Genomic DNA, 24,865 nt, shown 5'->3' on the forward strand with positions numbered 1-24,865 from the left:
GACGACGATCAATTGACACTTGACCCCGGCGACGCTTCCATCGCGTCCTTGGACTCGCAAGTACTAGTTCTGGTGCTGGATCACACAAATTGTCGTGTGACGTAATAAATTAAGTTGGAAAAATTAGAACGGGATTGAAAAGCCAGTACTCGCGCGTCACGAAGTTCCTTTTAATTGATAATTAGTTGAGCCAACATAAAGTTAGTAGCAATTGCTTGTTTGTACTACTCATGTGTATAAGGGCTTACCTTGAGGCTGTTGTTGAGCGATGTATGGGGTAAGAAGACGAGCGCGCTTCTTTTCATAGCCTTTCTGTGTTATGTCACCTGGGAAATAAAGAGACCATTGGTGAATATAATTTGTAAAAAACATAATACCAAAGTTTTATAAGCAATTCCAGTTCGCAGTGATTAATGTAAGTATACATCAGAATTGATACTAAATTTTAACCGCTTAGCCTTTTAAATACTAGAAATCCATCAGGCAGTTAAAAAAGAAAACTAGGATAAATTTGCTAGTGTAGTACAATAAATAAGTTGTTAGTGGACGCTAGAATTTGGTAATAAAAAAAGAAGCAGAAGTCAACAAAAAGCTCCGTTATGTAAGACGCTTGAATTGCGACTTTCATTTTAATAATTCTTTAAAGTGTTGTGAAGCAGGCAAATTTAGCCAACGTCAACGTTTATTACGAAGCGCCCTTTGAGTTTCAGTAGTCGCAAAACAGGCAAATGGTAGTTTGTGACGTACTTTTGCATTTAAATATTGCAACGGACTAAATGAGAAAATACGTTAAACACATAAAAGTTTTAGCTCATATAGACGAAAGCTAGATTAATATTCCCGATGATATTTATCTGCTTACAAAGTATGTTTTTGATTGATAGATGTTGTTAGTTTTATGTAAATAGTCTTTTAGTACCTAAAACAATTTTTTTTATTTGTGAAACATTACGTTACTATTATATCACACTTTTCCCTTATAGTGATCGTTGGAAGCGAGTAAGGCACCTCATGTTTATTGCCGTCTTACGGCAACCCTGCCACCGACTACAAATAGCGGTTTCTATCTCTACCCGACTTCGTCAAACGATCCGAGTGATGAGTCAAAAGTGTAACGTACACACCAGTGCGCCGAAAAGAATTAGACTATAATTTACATAACAATTCATACAAAACAAACATAGAATGTGTTACGCTAAAAATATATCAAGTCATAATTAATTCACACTACGAACATTCACGTCGAGTTCGTGCTAGCCTTGTAAATAACTATGTATTATAACGCTTTGTGAGAAACATGTTAAATACAAACGTACAACAAAAAATATTACATTAGCTCTCCTTGATCATGTTTGCTAGATAAAATAAATACTCAATGGCCGGGTTTGCATTAAAATAAGAATATACGGATTATCATATTAGCAATTTAATAGGGTTTAGTTTATCGTGTGTAGTTAAAATGTTATAAAAAAATTGAGTTGCCTCTATTAACAAAAATCAAATGTTTTATGGATAAACATGTCAATTAATGTAATATGATTATAACACAGTTACATAAACAAATACATCAATGATAAACAACGAGTTGCATAAACCCGCAGATATCACTTGCGCCGGTGGTGGGGAGCTCTCAATCCGACACACAGTAATAAACGCACATGGCTCAACAAAACATTATCTCCAAAAGCCCTGTTAATAATGATGATGAAATCTATTGGTGAGAAATCGTAATAAAAAATGTCGAATGCTTAATGCTCTTTAGAATATATTGTTTAGCAACCAGTTTTCTTTTTTGTAAAAACGTTTGCTTATATTACGACGGTCTTGTCACACCATAATATTTCCCACTTAATTGGCAGGTGCATGACAGTGAAACGGTGCATACAAGCGAACAATCAGCGCATGTAATGCAATACATAGTCGCAGAAGTCCTGATAAGTAAGGCATTGTTCGAGGACGTTTGACTTGAATTTTAAAACTGACTTCCGATTTATCCGATAGCCTTATTATATGCAGTCGCTAGCTGACCGCCCAACGCTATATCCCTATTTTAATGAGAATAAAGCTTTGAGAGTAAGAAAGAGATGATATATCTACCCTTGAATGATTTGAGGCAGACAAATTTAATGAAAAACAAAAAAAAACTGCGTAAATACATTCTAATATTTTTCAACTTAAGGTCGTTGCAAATTATTTTAATGATACATTTACGTTATTGTAAGTAAAAATTTGGACAAACAGTATTATATATAGATGGGGTAAATATAATATTACATATCTTCGTGGTGTCTTAGTAATATAAAAATATTGTATATTGATAAACGATAGAGATAAGATTATATTTATTACTCAGAAAAGGTGACACTTACATACATTTGTGTTGTGTAATAATAGAACTGAAATTAAGTTTCCAAAGAATAGCCAAAGATCAAAAATACATTTCTAATCGATGTGACTAGGTCCTAGTGACCAAAGAAGTTAAGATTTTTTACCAGATATTGCTCGATAAAATTGTTCGAAAATTATTTAATTTGAAAATAAAACAATTCGACTCTTTGTCTAAAGTTTATTCGGATGACAATAATTGTGATTGTTTCTTTTGTAAAATATAACAAAAAGGTTGTGTAAATACTATTATTATGTTGAATGCTTAGCTCAGAACCACGTCATTTCTCAGATAAGAAGATAGCAATTTCTATGAGTAAAAAGCGATCCCAATAAACAATACTTTAGATAAAAAAATTGTCACCAGAGTTATGTTTTAAATATATAATTTGGTAGCAAATGAATTTAATAGGAAACACAAAATTTTATGAATAACGTGATCTTATTTTATACGAGTCCTCAAAATAGTTTTTTTCCCAAAACTTGAATGAATTCATTCGGCTTGTATAGTAAACTATTTTTTTTTGTTTTATTAGCTAGCGCTTGACCACCTGAGAGTGAAGATGTGGTCGAAAGAAGGGACGCACTACCCAGATAAATACCTTATCACTCTTTTCTTGAAGGCCCTTAACGTCATATTTGGACGGAAAAACATATTTCCCTTGGTGATTCTGATTTTCCTTGGGAAAAGTTACTTTATTGGTAATATTATTTTTCCTCGTTTTGAATAGAGTTAGTAGTATTTGTACCAAATCATGCGCATGAGTGCATACCAAACGAAGCATATCCTTCTCAATTCAATTCCGATCACAATAGTTTAGCATAAAGACAAAAAAAAAACACCTGTCATTTTCGCCGTATAATTTTAATATTTGCTACATAAGTTATTACAAATATACGAGTCGGAACACCTGATATAGAACCTGCGTAACGTCAAAGGTCTCTCGAACAAAGCTTTCAAACATTCATAAAGGGAAATCAAATTGTTTGAAAGCGCAAGCCAATACCGTCTACTGAGTAAAAAGAAACTCAACTTCCCTTTGTAATCCTAACATGAAAATAAAAATCCTATTCGAATTTTTAATTTAAATTAAATTTATGATTGCTCACAAACATAAAAGTTGGTTTTTTTATGTAATAACATTATTGATATAAGACAAATTTAGTAGGAGGTACCGCAAAAACTTGTTTCTTTTAAATTTATGATATTCTCTTGCTGAGACAATTCACATGTTTGTATTTTGTGCACTCTGGAATTGTTCTTTCACTAAAGACTAAAACTACTTTATCGTATGTAAGGAGAGCCAAATATTACTCGTTTACAAACCCAACTTATACCTATTAAATAACTGAATTCATAAAAAACCCAAGATAAACTTAATATAAAATCAATTGAGTTTATTCAAAGTTCTATTTTTTAATCACGGTTATAATTTAGTTTTCTGTGTTACTGATATGGTTAAAATAAACTTACTAAAATAGTAAAACAAAATTTGAGAGTTTCGGCGTTGTAGGAGAAAAAAAGGTAATGGTCAAAACCATCGCAAGTACTAGAGTGAAATATAAACACCAGCGAAATTGTGAAGTATTGACGGGTTTATGCAATGCAAAGGCGCGGCATAAACACACTGCAGTAGACGGCACAGGTAAAAAAACGCTTAGAAGTTCCACGCTCGGGGTTCAAAGGGATTATTGCAGAGCTCTTTTCTCCCGTCATCTGTAAATTGAATCTCGCTATCGCGTGGCAGGTGAGTAATGAAACTTTCGGATATGCTTCACAAGCTTCAAAAGACAGAATGGAGAATTTTATTCGTCTATTTCAGGAGTATGGAAAGTTAATAATGTACTCAGTTCGCAATTGAGACTTGCATACCTAGTCAAAGGTATCAAGAACTGGGCGGAGTTTACTACAGCACCAAGTAATTTGAGCTACGCTAATCCTGTTGACTGTTGACTTGACTTTACAGGTTGCTGGTGTAAAGTTGCGAAAATGAAACTGGGAAATATTGTTTCAAGACAAATTTAAGCGAGACGAATAAATTTTAGTTACAATAGTATCAGACACATTAGTCGAAAAACTTGAAAGACAACATTGATTTGGCTTCGGCAACGAATAAATTATTTGATTTATTTGTAAGTTTGAAGTATATCATAGAATATAAACATTATAAATGCGAAAGTTACGATGGGTAGATGGATCTTTGTTAGCGTTTGTAGCCTAAACGGCTGAACGCATCTCCATTAAATGTGACCAGATGTAGAGCATAGTCTGGAAGAACACATAGGCTACATAGGGAATAGTTACGGTTCCCGTGGGAATCATTAATTTAGTTTTTTAATGTTTACTCGATCATTGTGCAACGGTTCAACATATCTTATTGAAATTTGGTACAGATATAAAACAAAGTCTTGAGTACACATGGTATAAGGTTAAGGGATACGTAGCTTTTTGTTATTTATATAGTCCGTATGTTTTAGAATACGCGGACGACTACCGATACCACGCGGACGAAGTCGCGGGCAACAGCTAGTTGTTCATATTTTAATTCACAATGTAACCGCCTTTAGGCACTATGATGAGCCAATTCAGACCGACCTTGTGAGCTATTAATAAAAAAAATCGTTTTCAATCCCCCTATGCGACAGCGAATGCGGTTACCATCAGACCCTGCATATCATCGTTTGTAGAGCTTGTCTTCGGGCGGTTGTTTTACGAACCCCACGAATATGGATATGGATATAGTCAATATTCCAGCGTAGCAATCCGTTGCAGCTGCCTGAGCATCATCTGCTGCGACATCTGGGACGACGCGCTTGCCACGTCGGCTTCGGTAACGACCATGACAAAATATTTGAACATGCATTACCAATACGATTGTTGCTTCATATGAAAAATAAATATGTATGTTGTCTGACTTGGTGCGATGATCAACGACTACCAGAAACTTATACAGTTTAGTTAGTTTTGGACTTGTCAGGTTAACTTCCGTGTTTGGACCTGGAGAAATACATTCAATTTTAAAAATAAGGATCTTTAAAAAGTTAATAGAAATATTACAATATATACATGAATAAAAATTAGTTTTTCATTTTATAGTACTTTATGATGACGCCTAAGTGGACATTTGTGCCCGTGATATTAGTACATTCAGTATTAAAGGACTCAATTAATATTTTTAGAGGCGCAATTGAGGCCATTGATTCTACAGCGACGGGCTTAGTCAGACTGCCACGGCGACGAACGGGTTTGTGTTGATGCGTCATGCTTTCCCAATAAAATGGCTTAAGTGCGCTGGTAAACTGACTCGACTTGTAAATCTATCTACCTGACATAAAAAGTTATGTATTATACGTTGGGGCGTTAAGCCATGTTAATAATGATAGAGAATTGAAAGTAAAGTTAACAATAGTACATTAAGTCAAAAATTTAAATATGAGAATTTCTGCCTACTACATTATAAACCCAGCTACACACACTCATTTCTGACAGTTTAATGTTTTTATCTGTGCGTCTTAGGTGAAATTTGAAGTAAACGGTTCAAGTGACGGTTAAATTTATGCATATACAAAGTTTTATCTTAACAATTCGATTGCTTAGTTAAAACTGAACGTCTGTTGCGGTCTTAAAAAACCTATACTTGTTATTTGAGCGGCATATACTCCAACTGAGATCTGTGTATGGCGATCTTTCGAACACCGCAAAATTCATCGACTGTACATGCGATGTTGACGTTAGATTAATTTTATATATTTAACGTGTGTTTATTAATACTCACAAGTTATTATATTGTCATGTATTCGAATTTACTTTAAGCATTTGGTATGGACGTCATACAACTGTTATTGTGGACCATATCCTAACAAAAATCTAGAGCCTCAAAATTCGACTACACCTCGTATTTTATTTTCTTTAACACAAGTTTCAATTGTCTTTCGTTCGTTTTTAATATCTTTTTAGTATTGTTATAACATGTAAAGAAACTGGTGAAACTCACAGCTGATTGATGCATATCTTCTTTCGCATATGCTAAATACTTTTATAATATATTAGTATATATTATACTTAAATGGACCTACCAATTTCGCTTTGCATGCAATGCTTTGTTAGTTCAAATAAGTATTAAAACTAAGGATTTTTTTTTGAAATCTCAACAGTACATTCCATAGATGGTGTTATAAAGAATAATTTAGAATTCCTGAAGATATAAAAGTCTGCTTATCCCCCTTGAGTTAAGGGTATAAGCGGAATGTTTTAAGAAATTGACAATAAGATATAATAAGATTTCTGTTTCAGCATGGTACAAAAGACCTTTAAAGGGATTTTTTGCACACAAAAAGATGCTACTAAAAATGTGAAATAACTAAATGTTCAATTTTTATTACTTGTTAAAGAAGTATCCTAAATGTGTAAATTAATGATTACAATCTAATGTTGGGTAATATTTAAGGTAAATGATGTTTAAGTATCAATTATTAAAGGCTCTTAATACACATTACAACTACAAAAATTAACTTAAGAAGTACATTTTAATTTTCTCTATTAATTTAAAAAATGTAGGTCTTATTGTTTTAAGTTATTTTTAAAACTCTAAATATTGTAAGTGATTAAAAGCTGAAATATATGTAGCAGTGAAATATTTAAAACAACATAATTTAAACAACGCAGAGCATACAAACTATCAGTCTATGTAATATACCAAGTTACTTAGTTAAATATATGTTTTACCATATTTATTTTAATTTGTTTGAGAGACCAACATAATACCAATAGCAATTAAATACTTAATATTTTAATTGTAAGATAAGCAAACTATGATTTAAAAGCACTGTTAATTTTTCTCATAATCAGTGCTTCTACCATTATTATAACATTTATAAATGTTCAATGTTATGTCTAATATAAGAAAATATAAATTAACATTATTTTTATAATACGTAAACGTACATTACGTTTGCGTGTACAACTTTAGACACTTAATGTAACTTTTAAAACTAAAGAAAATAGAAATAATATCGATCTCTTATACGACTTGCACCGTTTGCCCTACCTTCAGATAACTCCAAGTCCAACTCAGCTAGTTTATCTCTTATTTCGTCCGGCAACTTGGTTATATCTACACTTAAGTCAGCCATTATGATAAAACACTATTTTCACACAAAATAAATAAACTTAACGACAACAATCCAAGACACCATCGTGACACATAGCCATCTTGAATTTTCAACTCTTTCTGACCGACTCTACTCGAACACTGAACTAACAATGTCTCACTTAACCACCAGAGGACGCAACGCGCTTACTAGACTAGTTTTAGTTACTGTTTTCAATTACAAAATATTATTTGACATTTTTTTCAAAAAAAAATCTAAACTGCAGTGAAAAATAAAAATTAATATATTTTAATGACATTTTATAATCTCTTTTAGCCTTATGTAAGCACATCAACGTGTTTAATATCACATTTTTGAATATGCAGTCTATGGTTCCGTTTGTATGTCTTTCTGTAGCCCTATAGTGCCTCAAGATACTATGGCACCTTTTTGACATTGACAGGAGGGCGCCTTTGAGCATTTAGTGTTACCAGCAAGGTGATATATCCAAATCAAATGGAATTTCTGTCCTTTGGAAAACGAGAAAAATATTCGTAAGATATGTATTTTGTTTCTTGTATTTCAGATACTATTCTCGAAAGTATTTTGTATCTGGTATCTAAAATACTTTATTTAAAAGTATTTTGTATTTCAAATACTGCGTTCAGGGTATTTTACACATCTCTGGTACTTGTACTTTACAGTGTAACTAGGAAATGCCCCAGACTTCGTTCGTCGGTTAGAAGACTTTATAGTTAAAAAACTTTTGTAGCAAACTTTTAGCAATGCACTCGCTTTAGACAGTAAAGAAAGAATAGTTTTAATATAATAGAATTTGTCTTACTTAACACTCATCTACAGAATTATAGAAATCTTAATTATTGTTTTTGCTAACAATCAACGCATATCACACACTATGTGGTATGCCCCATGGTTTGAACTGTGCGTTTTAAAATTATAAGACAATTAGTTTTTAATAAATTACTGAGTACACATAGTAATTTCCTTCTTACACAAGTAAATATGTAATTTATATCACGAAGGCCAAACATCCAGTTGCACAAAACACGTTACAATTAAGGGTTCTGTCACTACAATTTGAAAAGGTAATAAAACAACTTTCAGAAAAATATTTTTAAGTCATTTAGTATGTGTTTAACAATTTTTTAATTAAAAAAGTTATATAAGGGAATTCCTTGAATTAACAAATGGTAACACATATTGTTAAAACAGACATAAGATGATTCATACATTCACATGTAATTACTGAATCCCCCAACTTCTCAGCGATAACGAAACGCATGCTCGAATAACCAAATGAAAAAAAAAAAACAGTTTCTTTTATTTTTATTTAATCCATAAAGTTTAACTATGATTTATATCAGATCTTACACAACCCATTCTTACTAAATTGTAAAATGGATTGTCAAACTAATTACCCTTATTTAGACGAACTATAAATACCAATGTCTTTCAAGGTCTACCTCAACCGGAGTACCCTTCCACACTCATGACTAACGTCCTCTTTGTTACACCCGTTTCACCCTGCCTTAGTACATTTAGGTTCAATGTCTGTAAATAAAAATAAGATTACAGATCATTTTATGTTGAGCTTAAATGTAAAGTTTCTTTTAAATATCACAATGTAAAAAGAAGGGTTACCCAACCACCCCGAAATTTATCGATATCGATATTAAGAGCTTTTCACTATTGTTATCTTAAGTTTGTGTCCACGTTTTTCCTTGTGTCAGAAAAATTTAAATAAAATATTTTTACCCTGGCAACAATGCCAGGAAAGTGAATTTGACAGTTGTCTGACAGAATTTTAGATATCCATAATCTGTGGTTTTACCATTCCTTCCGTCACTGTTGGTGCAGTTGACTTACTTATTCTTGAAGTTATTCTCGTAATGGCTGCCACGCTCAACCCGTAGTGTATTGGTTATATGATCAAAACTGTGTTCTTTTAGTAATTCATCGTTTGTTTCGAACAATGTGCGTGTGTAAACGGTTTTCGTAGAAATCTGCTTAAAACGAGTCTTTTGAACCTTTTCGCTAGTATATGTGGACTCGGCGTTTATGAAATACATTTAAAAAGGCTTTTGTACATTACGTTTAAAACTAAATCTGTGTATTATTGTGTGTCAAGTGTTTACTGATATAAATATGGATTCAAGGTCTTCTTCAGCTCTGTTCAAACGAGCCGAACAGTTACAGAAATGGAAAGAGTCGGAAACTTTTAAGCAGTCACCTAATCCGAGACACGCGGCGAGAATACAATTTTCTACTGGAACAGTGTTTCTAGCAGCATGTAAGGCTGGAGACAAAGATGAGATCCAGAGACTTTTGAATATGGGCGCTGATATCAATACACCAAATGTCGACGGCCTTACGGCCTTGCATCAAGTGAGTACCATTACTACTAGTCTTTGTATGGTAGAAATAACTAGTGTGTCACATTCTTTTTGCAATTACTTTAACATATGCAGCAAAATGCATAGAAAAATGTATTAATATTAGAAAATATATAGAAAGAAGACAGTGTTTGTAGCGCCTCACTTAGAAGGTAAAAAGTATTATAAAAAAGACTCCAACATTGCTTTAGATCTACATAGTCATACTGTCAAACAAAACTATTCAATGTCTACCTAACACACACTTCTATTAGTTAAAAAAAATCTTTGTCGGGTACTTTTAAAAAATAAAACTTTACTATGTTAAAGTAATAATTTCTTATCACAAATTTAAATAAATCATTATTGTAATAACAATTTCATTCAAAGGTTGTTTTTAGATATACATTGTAAATAATTTTATAATTGTCTTAAATAATATCTCAGTTGGATTAAAAGCAGTTGGTTTTGAATTTCCCTTGATTTCTATAATTTAGTTATGGTTGTCGTTTCAACTACAACATGTGGTGCAGTGTCTCAAAGTATGTCTTGAATTTTGTTGTTGAAATCAATGGTATGGTGTAAGAAAATTACTTGATATAATTGTAACCTATTTATTAAAACAGGTTCTTCTGTTGCTTTGTGTTTACTTTGGATATAAGTTAAAGTAAATCAATTGCGTATATTAATGGACATAGGTTAGAAGGATTGTTCATAATTCTGTTATTTTGTTGGTGGGTATTTCAAAAAATATGTTTGAATTAAAATACAATATTGGTTAAGTCTATGAAAGTCCAAATTCAGAAACATTCTACATCTACCCTCTATTTAAGAAATTTAACTTAACATATTTCCTTTTCTTATTTTGACTTATTGACTAGAGAGGAATGATGTTTTTAGTCCCGCCAGGATATTGTGGCACCTTTTTGACATTGACAGAATGGCGCCTCTGGGCATTTAGTGTTAGTAGCAAGGTAATATGTCCACATTAAAAGAAATTCTTTCCTTTTAAAAACAAAAAAGTAAATTGTACCGGAAGAACTTGTACCCTACTAGTAACATAGGAAGTGCCCCAGACTTTGTTTGTCAGGGAGAATACTCTATAGTTAAAGAACTTTTGTTGCAAACTTTTAGCAATGCTGTCTCTGTAGGTAGTAAGGTAAGGAATAGCCTTCACATAATAGAAATTGTCTTACTCAGTGCTTAACTAGAGAAAAATTAAAATCATTGATTGTTTGTTGTTTACAATCAATGCATGGTACAAACTGTGTGGTATCCGCCAAGGTATATGGTTTTAAATTACAAAACTCAACATATTACACATGCATCCACTTGGGAATAGGGAAAATCTTAAGTTAACAAATGGTATCACATTTTCGTTACAACAGACACAAGATGATTCATATTTTAATATATAATTACCCTCCAACTTCTTTTCTGCGATAACAATATTTCCCACTGTCGTGTTAAACACTCTCATCGCTTTTTTCATGGATCAACATTAAAGAACCACACAAAATTTTGAAAGTAGTGACGCGAAGTGAATTGACAAGCTAAGGCTAATACTCCGACATTAAATCTCACTTCTCATTTCATAAAATTTGCCGGCTGCCAAAAAAATCTTGTAGGACCATATATTTACATCCAGAGTGTCATAATTAGTAAGGTTTATAGGTTTTTTGCTTGTTATTGAATTTGTTATTTTTTATTGCTTCCAAATTTGATATGTGGGGATGGCTCATTTGTGCTTGAAAAATAATGAATGCTGCCTAATCTTACATAGATATTTTTACGTTTGTACTAGGCTTCTCTTTTGTACTCTATCTTTGGGGAGAAAAAAAATAGTAATATAACCCTTACTATTCAGGGATAATTTAGCTTTATAATGTCAAAAAAGTTTTTGAATTTACTCAGTACATACAAATCTACTGTCTTTATGATATTAGTATTGAAGTAATAATTAGTTATTTATAGAAAAAAGGTTCACATGTTGTACAAGGCCTTTACAACTAGTTATTACAATAATTAAATTAAGTAGTGTAGACGAAATCAAGCCATGTTTATTTTATGTTAGTTTTCATGTTTATAGATGTTATTCAGTATAAGCTATTGGATGTTTGAGTGCTGAAGATTCCGATGTGTTCCTTGGAGATCCCAGAACCTTCGACTATGTCACTAGAGAATGGACATAGTGGGGGTTTTAGTGGGTCAAATCTTACATAACCCTTCCTTCCCCCCAGAAGGCAAGGTAACTTTCGAAGATTCCCCCCCCCCCGACACCACAAAAATATGCTATTGGATGTACTCTGTAGCAGTTCCTGACTTGCCTACATACCTTACCAGAGTAGGATAAGGGTGGGGGGGTTTAAGATGACTATGATTGTGTCAGTATCATATTGACTAAGTATGTGACAATCTGAAGGGGCATGGTTAATAATTCATTGAATATTAACTATTAAATTTTTAGATCTGGCTCACGAGGTTAGTGCCATGTGGCGTATGAAATCGACTGCCATTGTTCCCGTAGTCCTTTCCGTGCACTGGCTAATAACTAAAAGCTTTGACCAAAATCTCAACAAGCTCTCGCTAAATTCTTGAATTAAGGGCCTGATTCCAAAGGCAAGTATTTTAGAAACTGTACACATTGTGATGAGGTTCCTGTCTTTGTTCCTTGAAACATCGGATTCCATGACCGGTGGTGCTCTATTCTATATGTAACTTTTTTTTTATTTTTATACAAATATAAAATATGTTTTATACAAAATAAAGATATATGTGAGTAAATTGAATATCATTTGTAGATTTATCTGATGTTCTTATGTTTGCCTGTTATATAAAGCTGGCCACACACAATCAACTTTTGACAGGTGAACTTACATGTCACGGTAACATGTTAACGGTCAGTTAAAATTCTCACTTTTCAGTTTTGACACAACATGTTACTCTTAACTGTACAGTTTGACTGTGCAGTTTTTACAAATCTGAGTATTTAACAAGTTTAACACTAAACCACTTAGCAGATTTTAACTTTTGCAATTCTTTTGACATCGGCATTGCCACATGTGCAAATTTGGACCAATAAACTTCTTTGACCCAGTTGACAATGTTAAAAAAGTTCCACAAGATTCTTCTTTTACTGTAGCTGTTGTCATAATTTTTCTTCCATGTTATTTTTATGCCCAAGTGGGTTTAACATATTTTCTGACAGAACTAAAAGTGATGGCATCGCCTCTATCAACTAACCATATATCGTAAAAGTAAAATTATAAAGGAGTGATTAAGGGATCTTAAAATGCTTGAATTATTTTGAACAAAATATAACATATGATAGACATAGAACTCTGCAATGGCCACCATAAACAGATTTTGGACGTAGTATAAACTTGAACATATCGTAGGCATCTTGAAATTATATTCATAACTAGGCGGGCACGCAGCCCGCGACTTTGTTGGCGCAAATTAATAAATAGCCTAATTTAGTCGCACAAATGTGCTAAAATCTAGTAAAAGTACCGTCATAATCGGTGTAGACGTTTTATTGATTATTTAAACTGACTTCGGATTTGCGGACAGAAAGATTTTTCGTTAAAAAAAAGATAAAAGTTTTGCTGATAACTTCCTCTCTCACACTGAGTGCATCCTGCGCTCGTCTTCTCGGTGCTGTCAGTAAAAGCGTGACGTCATGCGACCATCAGCAAAGCTTCTCCGCACGATTAATACACTCCAATTATTATATGTATGGATAAACATGTTACAAAAAGATAACTTTTGTTTTAATTTCACGTGAACGAAGTCTCAGGCAAAATAGTTCGTCATATTTATGCCGCCATTGAATTCTTGGGTTGCGCAATTGTAATTTGGTTGCATGGGAATTTCGCCAGTTCGGTCACTAGTACAGAATTAGAACCTGACTGTCTACGTCTACGGCGCTATCCGTAACGGAAACTAACCATCGCTTCGTCGGTTACATGCCATACATTTGTATATATTTCCGAGGGATTTTGCGATTAATCGATCTAGCGTTCGCAATAGCTGGCGTGAAACCTGATCTATTGTTTGAAGGGCGAGTCATTTTACCTTACATCAACGTCAACATCAATCCATAGTCTGAAATGATAATGGATATTTAGTTATAATGTAGGTTTTCGAAAATATTTAAAAACATAAATATTGATCGTATACTTAAACAGTTTCAACTACTGTAAATTAGTCTTATATACTTGTACCTTAAATGTAGTGGATACTCTCCTCGGGACAAGTAATCCCTAGTAATCTCGATGTTGCCGCTCGCAGGAAATATTAATGAGACACAATAAAGATAATTAATATGACTCGACCGTTATCTTTGGATGCCCTATACTACCAATGTAACACAAATTACAGTAGGTATAATACATTTTAGGACTTTATTAAGCATATTGTAAGAAAGAAAAAAGTATTTCTATAATTTAGTTTCCGTGTATATAATATATCTATAATACAGTTTAATGTTCTGGTTCAGGTTTGCTTATTAGATTAAACTTGATACACTGAATCAACGCTTAGTGTATTATATTCTCATGAATGCAGGAAAGAATTGAATGCCCCATTGCTTTACCTAAGATAATATTGACATTACACACTGTCAGTTCCATAAACACGAATACGATTGTATAGCTTTTAAACGGTCTCATTGTTGTTTCTAAGTACTGAATAGCTTTAGTGGTTGGTCGAAATGTTGACAATGTATTTTTTAAGATTGATTTCTCTAGAAATATAGACATCATATCATATTATGTATAGCTTTCGGTGCAATTCTTAGGTTTTAATAAGTTTTTAATTGTCCTGAAAATTTAGGTTATCTTTTATCTTATTAATGAGTCAATGAAATGTATACCAGGCCATATTAATAAACTAACAATTTATATAGAGAGAACTTGGAATATAACCTTAAATTTATCTTAATGCTATTCGCCTATACCAGTAATACGTGCAATCGGGTCGTGAATTTAAATATGACTAGTGGCAGTGGGATATGATGATCGCTCGAATTTATAATTGTTGACGTATTAATATTTTCCGTACTCGAATGCTATTTGTTGATCATAATACGAGCAAAGTAAACACTGGACGGGCTTTCGCAATACTTCATTTGTTTTGGCAGGTTTTGATCACGGATGCGTTTTGCTTTCGCTCTATACCGCACTATGTATTATACATGAATTTACACTAAGCTATATTTATCTCATCATTAATTTACTAGATACACCGTGAAATTGGTTCCATTACTTTTCGTACGTATGTTTATATTGTTTTTTTTTTGTTATTAGGTAGTAAGTGATGATTTTTTACTATCTTAGTTAAATTTTATTTTAATGTTTTGCTACGTAACAATGTAATCTATATGTGATGACTATCAAGACGATAGAATTCACCTGGTCAAAAATTAGATTTTTCACCGTTTCTGCTTTCCAGTGACCTGCTTTTAGAGAAGTCGTAACTGACAGCCGGCATAATGGGAACGCCCCAATTATTGTCCTAACATATAAACACGTTGCCTAAATTCGAAGTTTGATGATGTCATTGACCGACCTAAATATTTTGCCTGAGGAATGATGTATTGCTGAATGATGAGCGTCGTATAAATTTACAAATAAACGGACAACAGTTTTCGAGGTCATGTTAAACACAGCAGAGATTCGTTGATATTGAGAACATCGGGATCACACACGCGAACCGTGTTTTATTTTAGTATTATTGTTGACATAGACATAAAGAAAGGTGTTGTGGACCAATGAGTTTAGAAACCATATCCATTTGAAAAATAAAATACACTTCATTTTGTAACAATAACATACGAGTCTTTGAAAATATCGAAGATGAGAAATTGTTTTAATTAATTAGCACCACTATATTTAGTTTGTTTGGATAAAGCCAAGTAGCGGACGTCCACCTGAATACAACTGAGTACGTTTGCGATTGTAATTAGGTATACGGGTACAGTTTAAAAATCAAAACGACTAATGGTAACCTTATTTAATGAATGTATAAAATAGCATAGGATATTTAAGATATATTGATTCATGCGATGATATATCTATACTATTATAATAAAGCGTAAACACACACTTCTTTGTTGCCAACAGCAATTACAGCATATTTTTTAATAAATCTTTTTGTAATAAAAAGCCCTACACTTACGTCATGCTTTAGCCTATATATTTTTACGCCATTCAAAAAAAGGGGGTTCATATTTTGGATAATAACCCTAATGTGGAAAAGAGACCATAAGTTGCTGCCAACATCTAGAAAGCAAAATTGCCATAGTAAGGTAATTCTTATTTTGACATTTGCAAGTGATTATTTGACACATATAAACAATAAAATAACATTTGCATAAGTTTCTGCGGATGAAGTCGCAAGGGAACACCCAGAAAATAATAAAATGAAAAATTCAATGAAACTTTACGTAGGTATAATTTATTTTGGTAATAATGTAGGCAACAATGAATAGAAAAGTGTGCTTATTTTGTGAGCCCGTTGTGTTACGTACAAAGTGCAATGCCTGTATCCGGCTGCTTTGATAATGAATGGGAATGTGTGACGTAGTTTTGTGTATATTGCTTGTTAACATTGTTAGTTTATAATTTTACTTGCGTATTCAAATGTGGAAAATTTACAATTACTTTTACTTTTTCGATTGCACCAATTCATTATTTTAATGTATATCTTACTTCTTACTTAAATTATAAATGCGAAAGTTTAGATGGATGGACGGATGTTTGTTAGAGTTTGTAGCCCAAACCGCTGTACGGATCTTGATGTAATTTGGTATAGATGAAGAGGACAGTCTGGAAGAACACATAGGCTACTTATTTTTGTATTTATTTAATTCCACGCGGACGGAGTTGCCGTTGAGAGCTAGTACATAATATGTTTCTAATAAATGAGACAATTGTAACTTAACCTACGGTACACTGAATTCATACTCGTCTTTACTGTCAACTTTAACGGAAAAATGAATAATATGTACACAATGTTAATTAAAAATAGGCGACTTATCTGGGAATGTGGATGTCAATGGCAGTCGTTATTATACTATATAAAAACATTCACAATTCGGCTTCGATATTTTATCCGGATTATCAAAATAACTTAATAGTTATAAAATGTTCCGTCCACAGTTTGTCATAAGTTTATAAGGCTAGTAAATTTAGCGTGTAAAAACTTGCCATGCGCATCATAGCACAGTACTCAGGTGGCTTTGTCATAAATATATGATTTGTTTCGGCCAAACAATATAGTCGATTTCTATGCTTTTCTACTTCGTAACCAGAGTAGAAATATTAATTTTGATGTGCCATAAAGCTAGAAAGAATTCTATATTTGTTTTTATTTTTTATTTGAAGCAGGTGTCATGTTGCAATAGCGAATTTTTTGAATAAGTATCTGAGCGCGAAATGCGTTATAATAGAAAATAAAGAACCAAAACCCTTTTTGTTTTATGTCGAAATCTATCTTAGGTACAAAAGGCCTCTCAAGCATCTTCAAACCACCATTCCAAAATTTCGTTATATGCATCTAGGACAAAGGTATAGAAATTTGTAAAAAAATAAGAGAAAACGAGAAGACAGGTGATACAATATACATTTAAAATTTCTATTTTAAGATATGTCCTGTTTTACTCTTAACAAATAATAATTATAAGCGATACGAAACTATTATAATAAATACCACTTTCCTCAATTTCTTCTATCGCTTCCGTCTGCGGTTTTCTGGACAATGGAAATGTTCAATTCACACACCTTTCAAATTGAAGAGCTGAGCGTGAGAGTTGTCATTTTTGTTGAACTATTTTCAAAATTATTATAATTCATATACCTTCACAATATATTATAACAATTGATTGATTCTATCATTTGCTTTAAAACATCTTGAGGCTACTGCAGTTTATCTATTATGTTTGTATATCAATAATTGTTTAAATAGTTTTGCATATGTTTTCACTGTCGCGCTGAATAACTGATATATCTCAATACTGTAATGAGATAGCGATTAAGACCAAGCGAAATTATTAATTTATTATTTAAGACACAATGTTGTTTAATTTTTTTTACTTTAGCTCATGTCCACCAATTTCTGTCTCTTGGCTACAATTAATGAACAAAATGTGCTTTTGTCCGCGCCTCCATCAGTGCAGATTAAACTATCTAATTCAGTCAGTAGCTGGTGTGTTCTTTCAGTCTTTGTTCTCCGTCATTGCCAAGTTTCATGGAGATCCATTAAGCCGTTCTGGAGGTACCTTCTAATTAACATCCGTTCATCCATCTAAACTTTGGCATTTATAATTGGAATTGGATGAGGTCTCATTGGAAGTCTATGGCTATCACAGTGAACTCCAATTGAATTAAAATATATGATGGCCTATTTATATGTAAAATTAAAAAAAGTAATTACATTTGAATTTCGCTAATGGGGGGGGGGGGTGTACTCATGCTTCAAAACTGAGCATAAACTGAAGATAGTATTTATAATTCATTAATGATATTTTAAAAACAATATGATTCGTTTTAAACTAAATACACTCCATTAAAACTACATTAATTCTTAGCCATTATCATGTGAATGTGAACTCCAATCAATGAGCCTCAGTCGTAATCGATCTTCCACTAGCTACCAACCAAATTAACCAAGTTAATGAGATAGCTGTGTGCAAGCGCCAAAGCGAATAAAACCTTGTGTAACAGTGATTTGCGCGCGCCTTCTGAGATTATAAATTATAAATATGTGACGTATTTTAGAGATATTTGGCGTAAACGCCTGTTGGCGCGTTTTAGCGGGATACTTTATACCTATTTTTGTTTAGGTACTTGTTAATTGAATTCCTTTTTATACATTTTTAGGAGGTTAATCTTAATGATCGAAGCTATTCCATAAATTATTAATACACATGTCCACTGTGTTTGCAGAGCTCCTATGTGTGTATTTAAACTGGCTTGCTTAATAAATATTGTTAATCAGTCAGTGATGTCAATAAAACTCTTAATTAACGAATGCTTTTTTTTATTTCATTTGATATATTATTACTAACCGTTCCAATTAACAAAGTATATCTTTTTAAACTTTTACTCCTACTTTCAACAAGCCCGATACAGCATAACATTTTTGTTATGGTACCAATATTTTCTTTTAACCCACATTTCTGTGTTATAAGAGTAGCATAAAATTATGGTTCGGTTTGCAGTCGTGGTAGCATGGGGATTTCTTCTCAAAACTCACTCACAATTCCTCAATCAGCTCAAAGCGCAGGATATGCCAATACTCTTCTACGATAATCACCTCTTTGAAGCATTGTTGACCGTGATTTATTTTAAAGCACAATTTTTCAGGCGTGCATTGATGATAATATGGACATGGTGGAGTTCCTCGTCAGCCACGGCGCTGACGTCAACCGACGCGACAACGAGGGCTGGACCCCCTTACACGCCACAGCGTCTTGCGGAATCGACAGTATTGCGAGGTAACTATTTCTGCAAGCGAATTTATATTATAATTATTACTGTGTTGTTTGTTCTTTTCTTTAATACAAAATCTGGTAACACTCATATACTGTAGACAACAAATGCTCACCTTTCAAATAACAAAAATTATTACGTGACAGAGCAGAACACGCTAGACGGCATACAACGCTATTATTACATCTTTGTTTTATTTTATTCGTTAAAGCAGATATGTAAAAATTAACAGGTTTATATTGGTGGGACCTAGTCGCTTATAAAAATACGGCGTGATATGTATTATACAAATTTATGTATCTATGAGACTACAACGTGGTAATTTTTATTAGTTTTAGCCAAATGACCATGCTCTTTTGACCATTGGCAGCCCGTGGGTCATCGAGCGTAGTGCGCTCCTTATCAAATAATATTCAGTATTCAAATTCATAACTTTAAGATAAATCGAATTGCGTAAAGAAATTGTTTTAATATATCGCAACGGTAATTTTACATAACCCGTGATTTATTAAAACAAATTATCGTTGCACCATCTGTTAGCTGAATGAGAGAATGATGAAATTACAATTCTCCGCTATACATTTTACTAGACAATTATTCTCTTACAAAGTAGTTGCTTCGTATTCGTGAAATTGCAGAAAAAACATAAGTCTTAATATCTCCACGCTGTTACTGAGGGATTCTAGGAGTCAGTAGATTTTTAGTAAATGTATGGTAGATACACTTCATGTAATTAAAGATTTGGAGTTACATATCAGGAATACATCCATTAAAGTATTCGCATTTATTATATTAGTAACATATATTTATTATCGTGGTTGGTCATGAATTTTTCTGTTGATTAAAATGAATTTTATAGTGATAAAAGTTTTAAAAATATGATCGGACAGCTTGTAAGAGAGACGGTGTTAATCTCGCTGCTAGGAACAAGACATTTTTTTCTGTAAGTGGGATAATCAGTGCAAACACCATCTGCTGTGGGTACTGTACTAGTATATGTGGACATTGTGATACATAGTTATCCTTTTTTTTCTCTTGCTTTGGGGCAGGCACGGGCTATGTGGGACTCTCCCCATAATGGGACATACCGACTAAACCCCTCTGTTCCCCCTGGCTATTATGTGGGACGCCACAGGATCGCTTTCGCTTGCCACCGCGACGCCCCACTGACCGCCCCGGGAAGAAGCCCTCGATGCGTTCCAATAAATCGGGACGCTGCGCCCTAAGGCGCCCCACTGAGACGGAACCGTGAAATGCAGGTTCAGGTACCCCGCCTCGCCCGCTGGTGCCGCCGTGGTGGTGTTTATAGAGCCCTAACCAAATAAATAGTCATCCTAGTCTAGCTTAGCAATACGGATTAGGGGATAGAGAATCTTATAAATTATATACTGCATCGATGACTTACATACTCTTTAAGATTTTTTTAATGCAATTACATAATCAATGTTTTGTTTTTCAGGTACCTGATCGAGAACGGGTCGGACGTGGCTGCTGTAAATTATGATGGGGAATTGCCCATCGACCTGGCGGATATTCCTGAAAGTATGCGTGTACTGCTTAGACAGGCGATAGAGTCGCAAGGTATCACGATGTTATACGTTCGTCTCTGTGTTTTTCTTTATTACAATCTGAAAAAGTAGAGTAGTATGTACCAAAAAATCAAGAATATTAAACACACCCTGGACAAGAATGTTTCTGATTGAAACATAGTATAATGTTTAAACCTTAAATGCACGATGATGCATTAATACATCAGTCTTCTCTTTCACACCCAGTAGATTATTTAAAAAAAATTCTTTATCTTTCCCTTGATCTATATTCAATTTACTACCCGTTTCAATTAAGGGTTAAAACTAGCTGTCGCTTGCAACTTCGCTTGCGTGAATTTAAAAAATAAAGAAAAATATAGCCTATGTTGAAAATGGCAAAAGAATTTTTATTATTATAACAATACATACAAAAATGGAAATCTTTCCTCTTTGTAATATTAGTATTTAAAATAAACCAGGTTATTAATTTATTTTTAAGGGATTGATTGTGAAAAATGCCGCAAAGCAGAGTCAGCCGCCATGTTGACGGACGCCAAACATTGGGCAGAAAATGGCTATGTTGAAGTGCGTGACCCGAAAACAGGAGGAACTCCCTTGCACGTGGCCGCTGCTAAAGGATATTTAGAAGTAAGTATGATTTTACTTCATGACTTCACGATATGACACAGGACGGTGACATGGCAACGAAGTGATTTGACGATTACTATCAGTCTCTTGTCTCGATAATTTTGCCAGATTCGATTGGCTTTACTCAATCAGTTTGACTTGTTTGACATATATAAGTTAATAAAATTACGATGCGACCTCTAACTTACAACTAATGTCGTATCGATGATGATAATTTAACTAAATACTTGAGCTGATTAAAAATGCATTATTCCTATTACTTATGTATCGTCGCCTTCTTTTTCGCGAATATCGGATTCAGACATCCGATTCCAGGGCAAGCACGACCTTCAGCAATGAAGATACGAAGAAGTAGAAGTGCCCGCTTTAGCATCTTAGCACGAATGGGCCAGTACACCCGGTGTAATACCACGACCACACAGAAGACAGGCGTCAAATGGAAGCAATTCCGTGTTTCGTCTGATGAGTGTGGTTCCGGAGGCTTAATTTAAATCCCTACTCTTTACCGCCCTTTTCATATAAGGAGAGGATGGAAAGGGGAAGTGGATTTGACGGTGGAGGAGATGCAATAGGAAGGGGAAATATCCTCTTTATGTGCGTCTCCTCCTCTGTCGGATAAGGGCAGGCATCGCATCTGCAATTGCGGTGTTTATGTGCAGCGGTCGCTTTCCATTTCGGTGGATTCAGGTGGCCGCTTCCGAGTTTGCCACCTTATGTTATAAAAAAAAAAACTAATTTTTCAGGTGGCGAAAACTCTTATCGAAAATTGCAAGGTTGATGTCAATTGCATAGATTATGAAGGGTGGACACCTCTTCATGCTGCAGCACTGTGGGGGCAGAAAGAAGTGGCTACACTTTTAATCAATAAAGGTGCAAACTTGGATATCAAGAATTATTCGGTTAGTAAATACTTCTTATTCGATATAGTTTCTTAATCTATAAAATATGTATATTAATGACAATATGTATCACATAACTTCACTCATTAAATTAAATTCATAATTATCACCAGCTCATTATGCTACCCCATTGACGGCCTTTGAGCCTTGGACCCTTTGAACCCTAGTCAACCATGCTGACCCACTGCGGCTTCACTTTACACATATCTTTGAATTTCGCTGATATGTGGAGGGATCACGACGTTTTCTTTTAACGTAAGAAGTCGGGTAAATTATGTGCGTATAAAATTACAAAATCGAAAAACACATTGTTACATGGCGGTATTCGAACCTGATTCGAACATGATTAATAGTCAAGTCCTTAAAACCTTGAGCCACTATGTTCACAATTACTGATTTTTAAATTCTGTCATAGTTTTAATTGCTGATTGTATGCATTTTCAGGGACAAACCTGCGTGGAGATTGTGGACCCGAAAATCGCCACTTTTCTGAAAGAAGCGGCGATGACTGCGCGTCGTAAGGGGCTTATGGTAGACAACACAAGAGCAAGGACCGGCAGTTTTAAACGTCCTCAGCCAAATCCTACTGGCGAGCACCAAATGCCGACCTACGTTAACGGTAAAGTTATATATATATATATATATACATATATATTTACATGTTTTCTTAAAATAATGCTTAACTTTCGCATAATATTAATGAATATCAATCAGCTTGGAAACATCAATGCTTGAAATTTCTTTTCTTTCATAATCATTATTAATTTTTATTAAATAACTTCACATTTCTTAACCTATTTCTTACAAATGTTTTCGTGTTCTCACAACTTTATTTAAATAATGACATTGAAAACATTTGTGAGAAATATTGCGCATTGTATTCGATATAGTACATTAACGGAATCAAAATTCGGTATCGAAAAGTTCATTGTTCATTATCACGCATATTGACATTGTTCATTACTGCTACACAGCGAAATATTACAATTGCTTGAGGACAAAAAGAAACATCCACATCCCTCCTTGCTTGCGTGTCAGACGTTTTAGAATGCGAGACATTCGTAAGTAAACAGGAGAAAATTTCAATGGAAAGGACATTGTTAATTACTAAAAAGGAAATTGGTATTGTGCGGTGATGGAATCTAACGGTTAGGCATTATCAAAACATTCTCTACAAACAGTTAATACTGCAGTGTACACGAACTTGTGCGCAATGCAATATTATTAGAAATATATACTTAAGTGTATTAAATCAGCGAATTTAATGGTATAGATATTTGATTCTTTCTAATTCTTTGAGGCGCGAGACTGCGGTTTTGTGTTGTGAAAGTTATTTGCATATGAACATTAGTTTTCATTTTTAATTAAATATAAATAGAAACTACTAGCATGACTACTAACGATAGTATATTATACCGTGTTGTCTAAGAAATATGGGTATTAAATGGGTACATAGTTATCAATTAGTTAGAAAAGAAAAATATAACAAATTTGTGTTTGTCTTCGTCTGGTAATAGAAATAATGATTTGTCAAATGATTTGTCTTTAATTTGTGTAAGTAAATGTTTTTTTAAAAGGCCAAACACGCGTGAACTTCAAATTTCATTTGTGTTGATGTATGTCAAATTGCAAGCAGAGTTTACGATGTGTTTGAGATTCGTTTAAGACTTCGTAGTGGGGTCGTAAAGTAGTGCATGAAGTAATTAAATGAATGCTCAATTATCATGGGACACTAGGAGGATTTGATTCTGATAAACTGAATGTGATCCCTTGTATTGATTAATTTATGCAGTGACAAGTATTGCTCATGAAGTAATTTTCAAACTGCCAGTAATAGTATCGAAATATTTATATTAGATATAAAAAATATGACATCAAATAATATAATATTGTATGCTATTACAGGGGAATCGCTTGCAAAACAAGCTGCCAACAATCAATTGGCACTAAGGCGAACGCACAGTTTCGAAACCGATAAAACGTGAGTAAACGCTTTTAATATTTGTAAAAATACATGGAATTAACACTCACCGTAATAAATTGGCATTGTATCGCAACTAACAGATTTATTATTCTGGGCACATGATCTGCTCGGAGAATAATAGTACTACATGCATGCATGGTTCAGAACTTTAATGAAAAACTTACCTTTGTGTAAAAAAAGTCATGCTTCATAATATTTTGGATATCTTTAATATCGTGTTCAATATAGAAAATGGTCAACGATAATAAAATAGCTACTTGGTCAAACTGTATTTCTTTAGGTTTTGATATCTTTGGTCGAATGTTCGAAAATTTAGTTAGAATATTCTTTTTTTGTATATACGTAATGTCGTCTTTGTTTAATCAAAGAGAATGTAAGGGATGACAATATGATATAATACAAATGTGAGTGCAGTGAAATTCTGGGGTAAAGTGGTTATATG

At 33.5% G+C, this 24,865-nt stretch overlaps 2 protein-coding genes across 10 annotated transcripts in view; one reads left to right on the forward strand and one right to left on the reverse strand.

The window, feature by feature from the left end:
- LOC106111839 (disco-interacting protein 2) overlaps window positions 1-7,685 on the reverse strand; it is a 50,925-nt gene extending 43,240 nt beyond the window's left edge. The window contains exons 1-2 of the mRNA XM_013293999.1: window positions 7,434-7,685; window positions 249-326 (exon numbers count right to left, since the gene is read on the reverse strand). Coding sequence (XP_013149453.1) covers window positions 249-326; window positions 7,434-7,518 — 163 coding nt within the window. The 5' untranslated portion in view covers window positions 7,519-7,685. The remainder of the gene's footprint in view (window positions 1-248; window positions 327-7,433) is intronic.
- A 1,635-nt stretch (window positions 7,686-9,320) lies between these two features.
- The window catches only part of LOC106099238 (protein phosphatase 1 regulatory subunit 12B), a 31,184-nt gene continuing 15,639 nt past the window's right edge, over window positions 9,321-24,865 (forward strand). For 6 of the 9 annotated variants that reach the window (XM_013277709.1, XM_013277725.1, XM_013277717.1 and 3 more), the window contains exons 1-7: window positions 9,321-9,882; window positions 19,238-19,368; window positions 20,823-20,944; window positions 21,392-21,540; window positions 22,284-22,439; window positions 22,884-23,058; window positions 24,345-24,420. In XM_013277709.1, coding sequence (XP_013133163.1) covers window positions 9,643-9,882; window positions 19,238-19,368; window positions 20,823-20,944; window positions 21,392-21,540; window positions 22,284-22,439; window positions 22,884-23,058; window positions 24,345-24,420 — 1,049 coding nt within the window. In that variant the 5' untranslated portion in view covers window positions 9,321-9,642. The remainder of the gene's footprint in view (window positions 9,883-19,237; window positions 19,369-20,822; window positions 20,945-21,391; window positions 21,541-22,283; window positions 22,440-22,883; window positions 23,059-24,344; window positions 24,421-24,865) is intronic. The other 3 variants (XM_013277733.1, XM_013277768.1, XM_013277778.1) reach the window with 1 other exon arrangement.

This window comes from Papilio polytes, unplaced genomic scaffold (assembly GCF_000836215.1).
Source record: "Papilio polytes unplaced genomic scaffold, Ppol_1.0 DF824381.1, whole genome shotgun sequence".
Lineage (NCBI taxonomy): Eukaryota > Metazoa > Arthropoda > Insecta > Lepidoptera > Papilionidae > Papilio > Papilio polytes.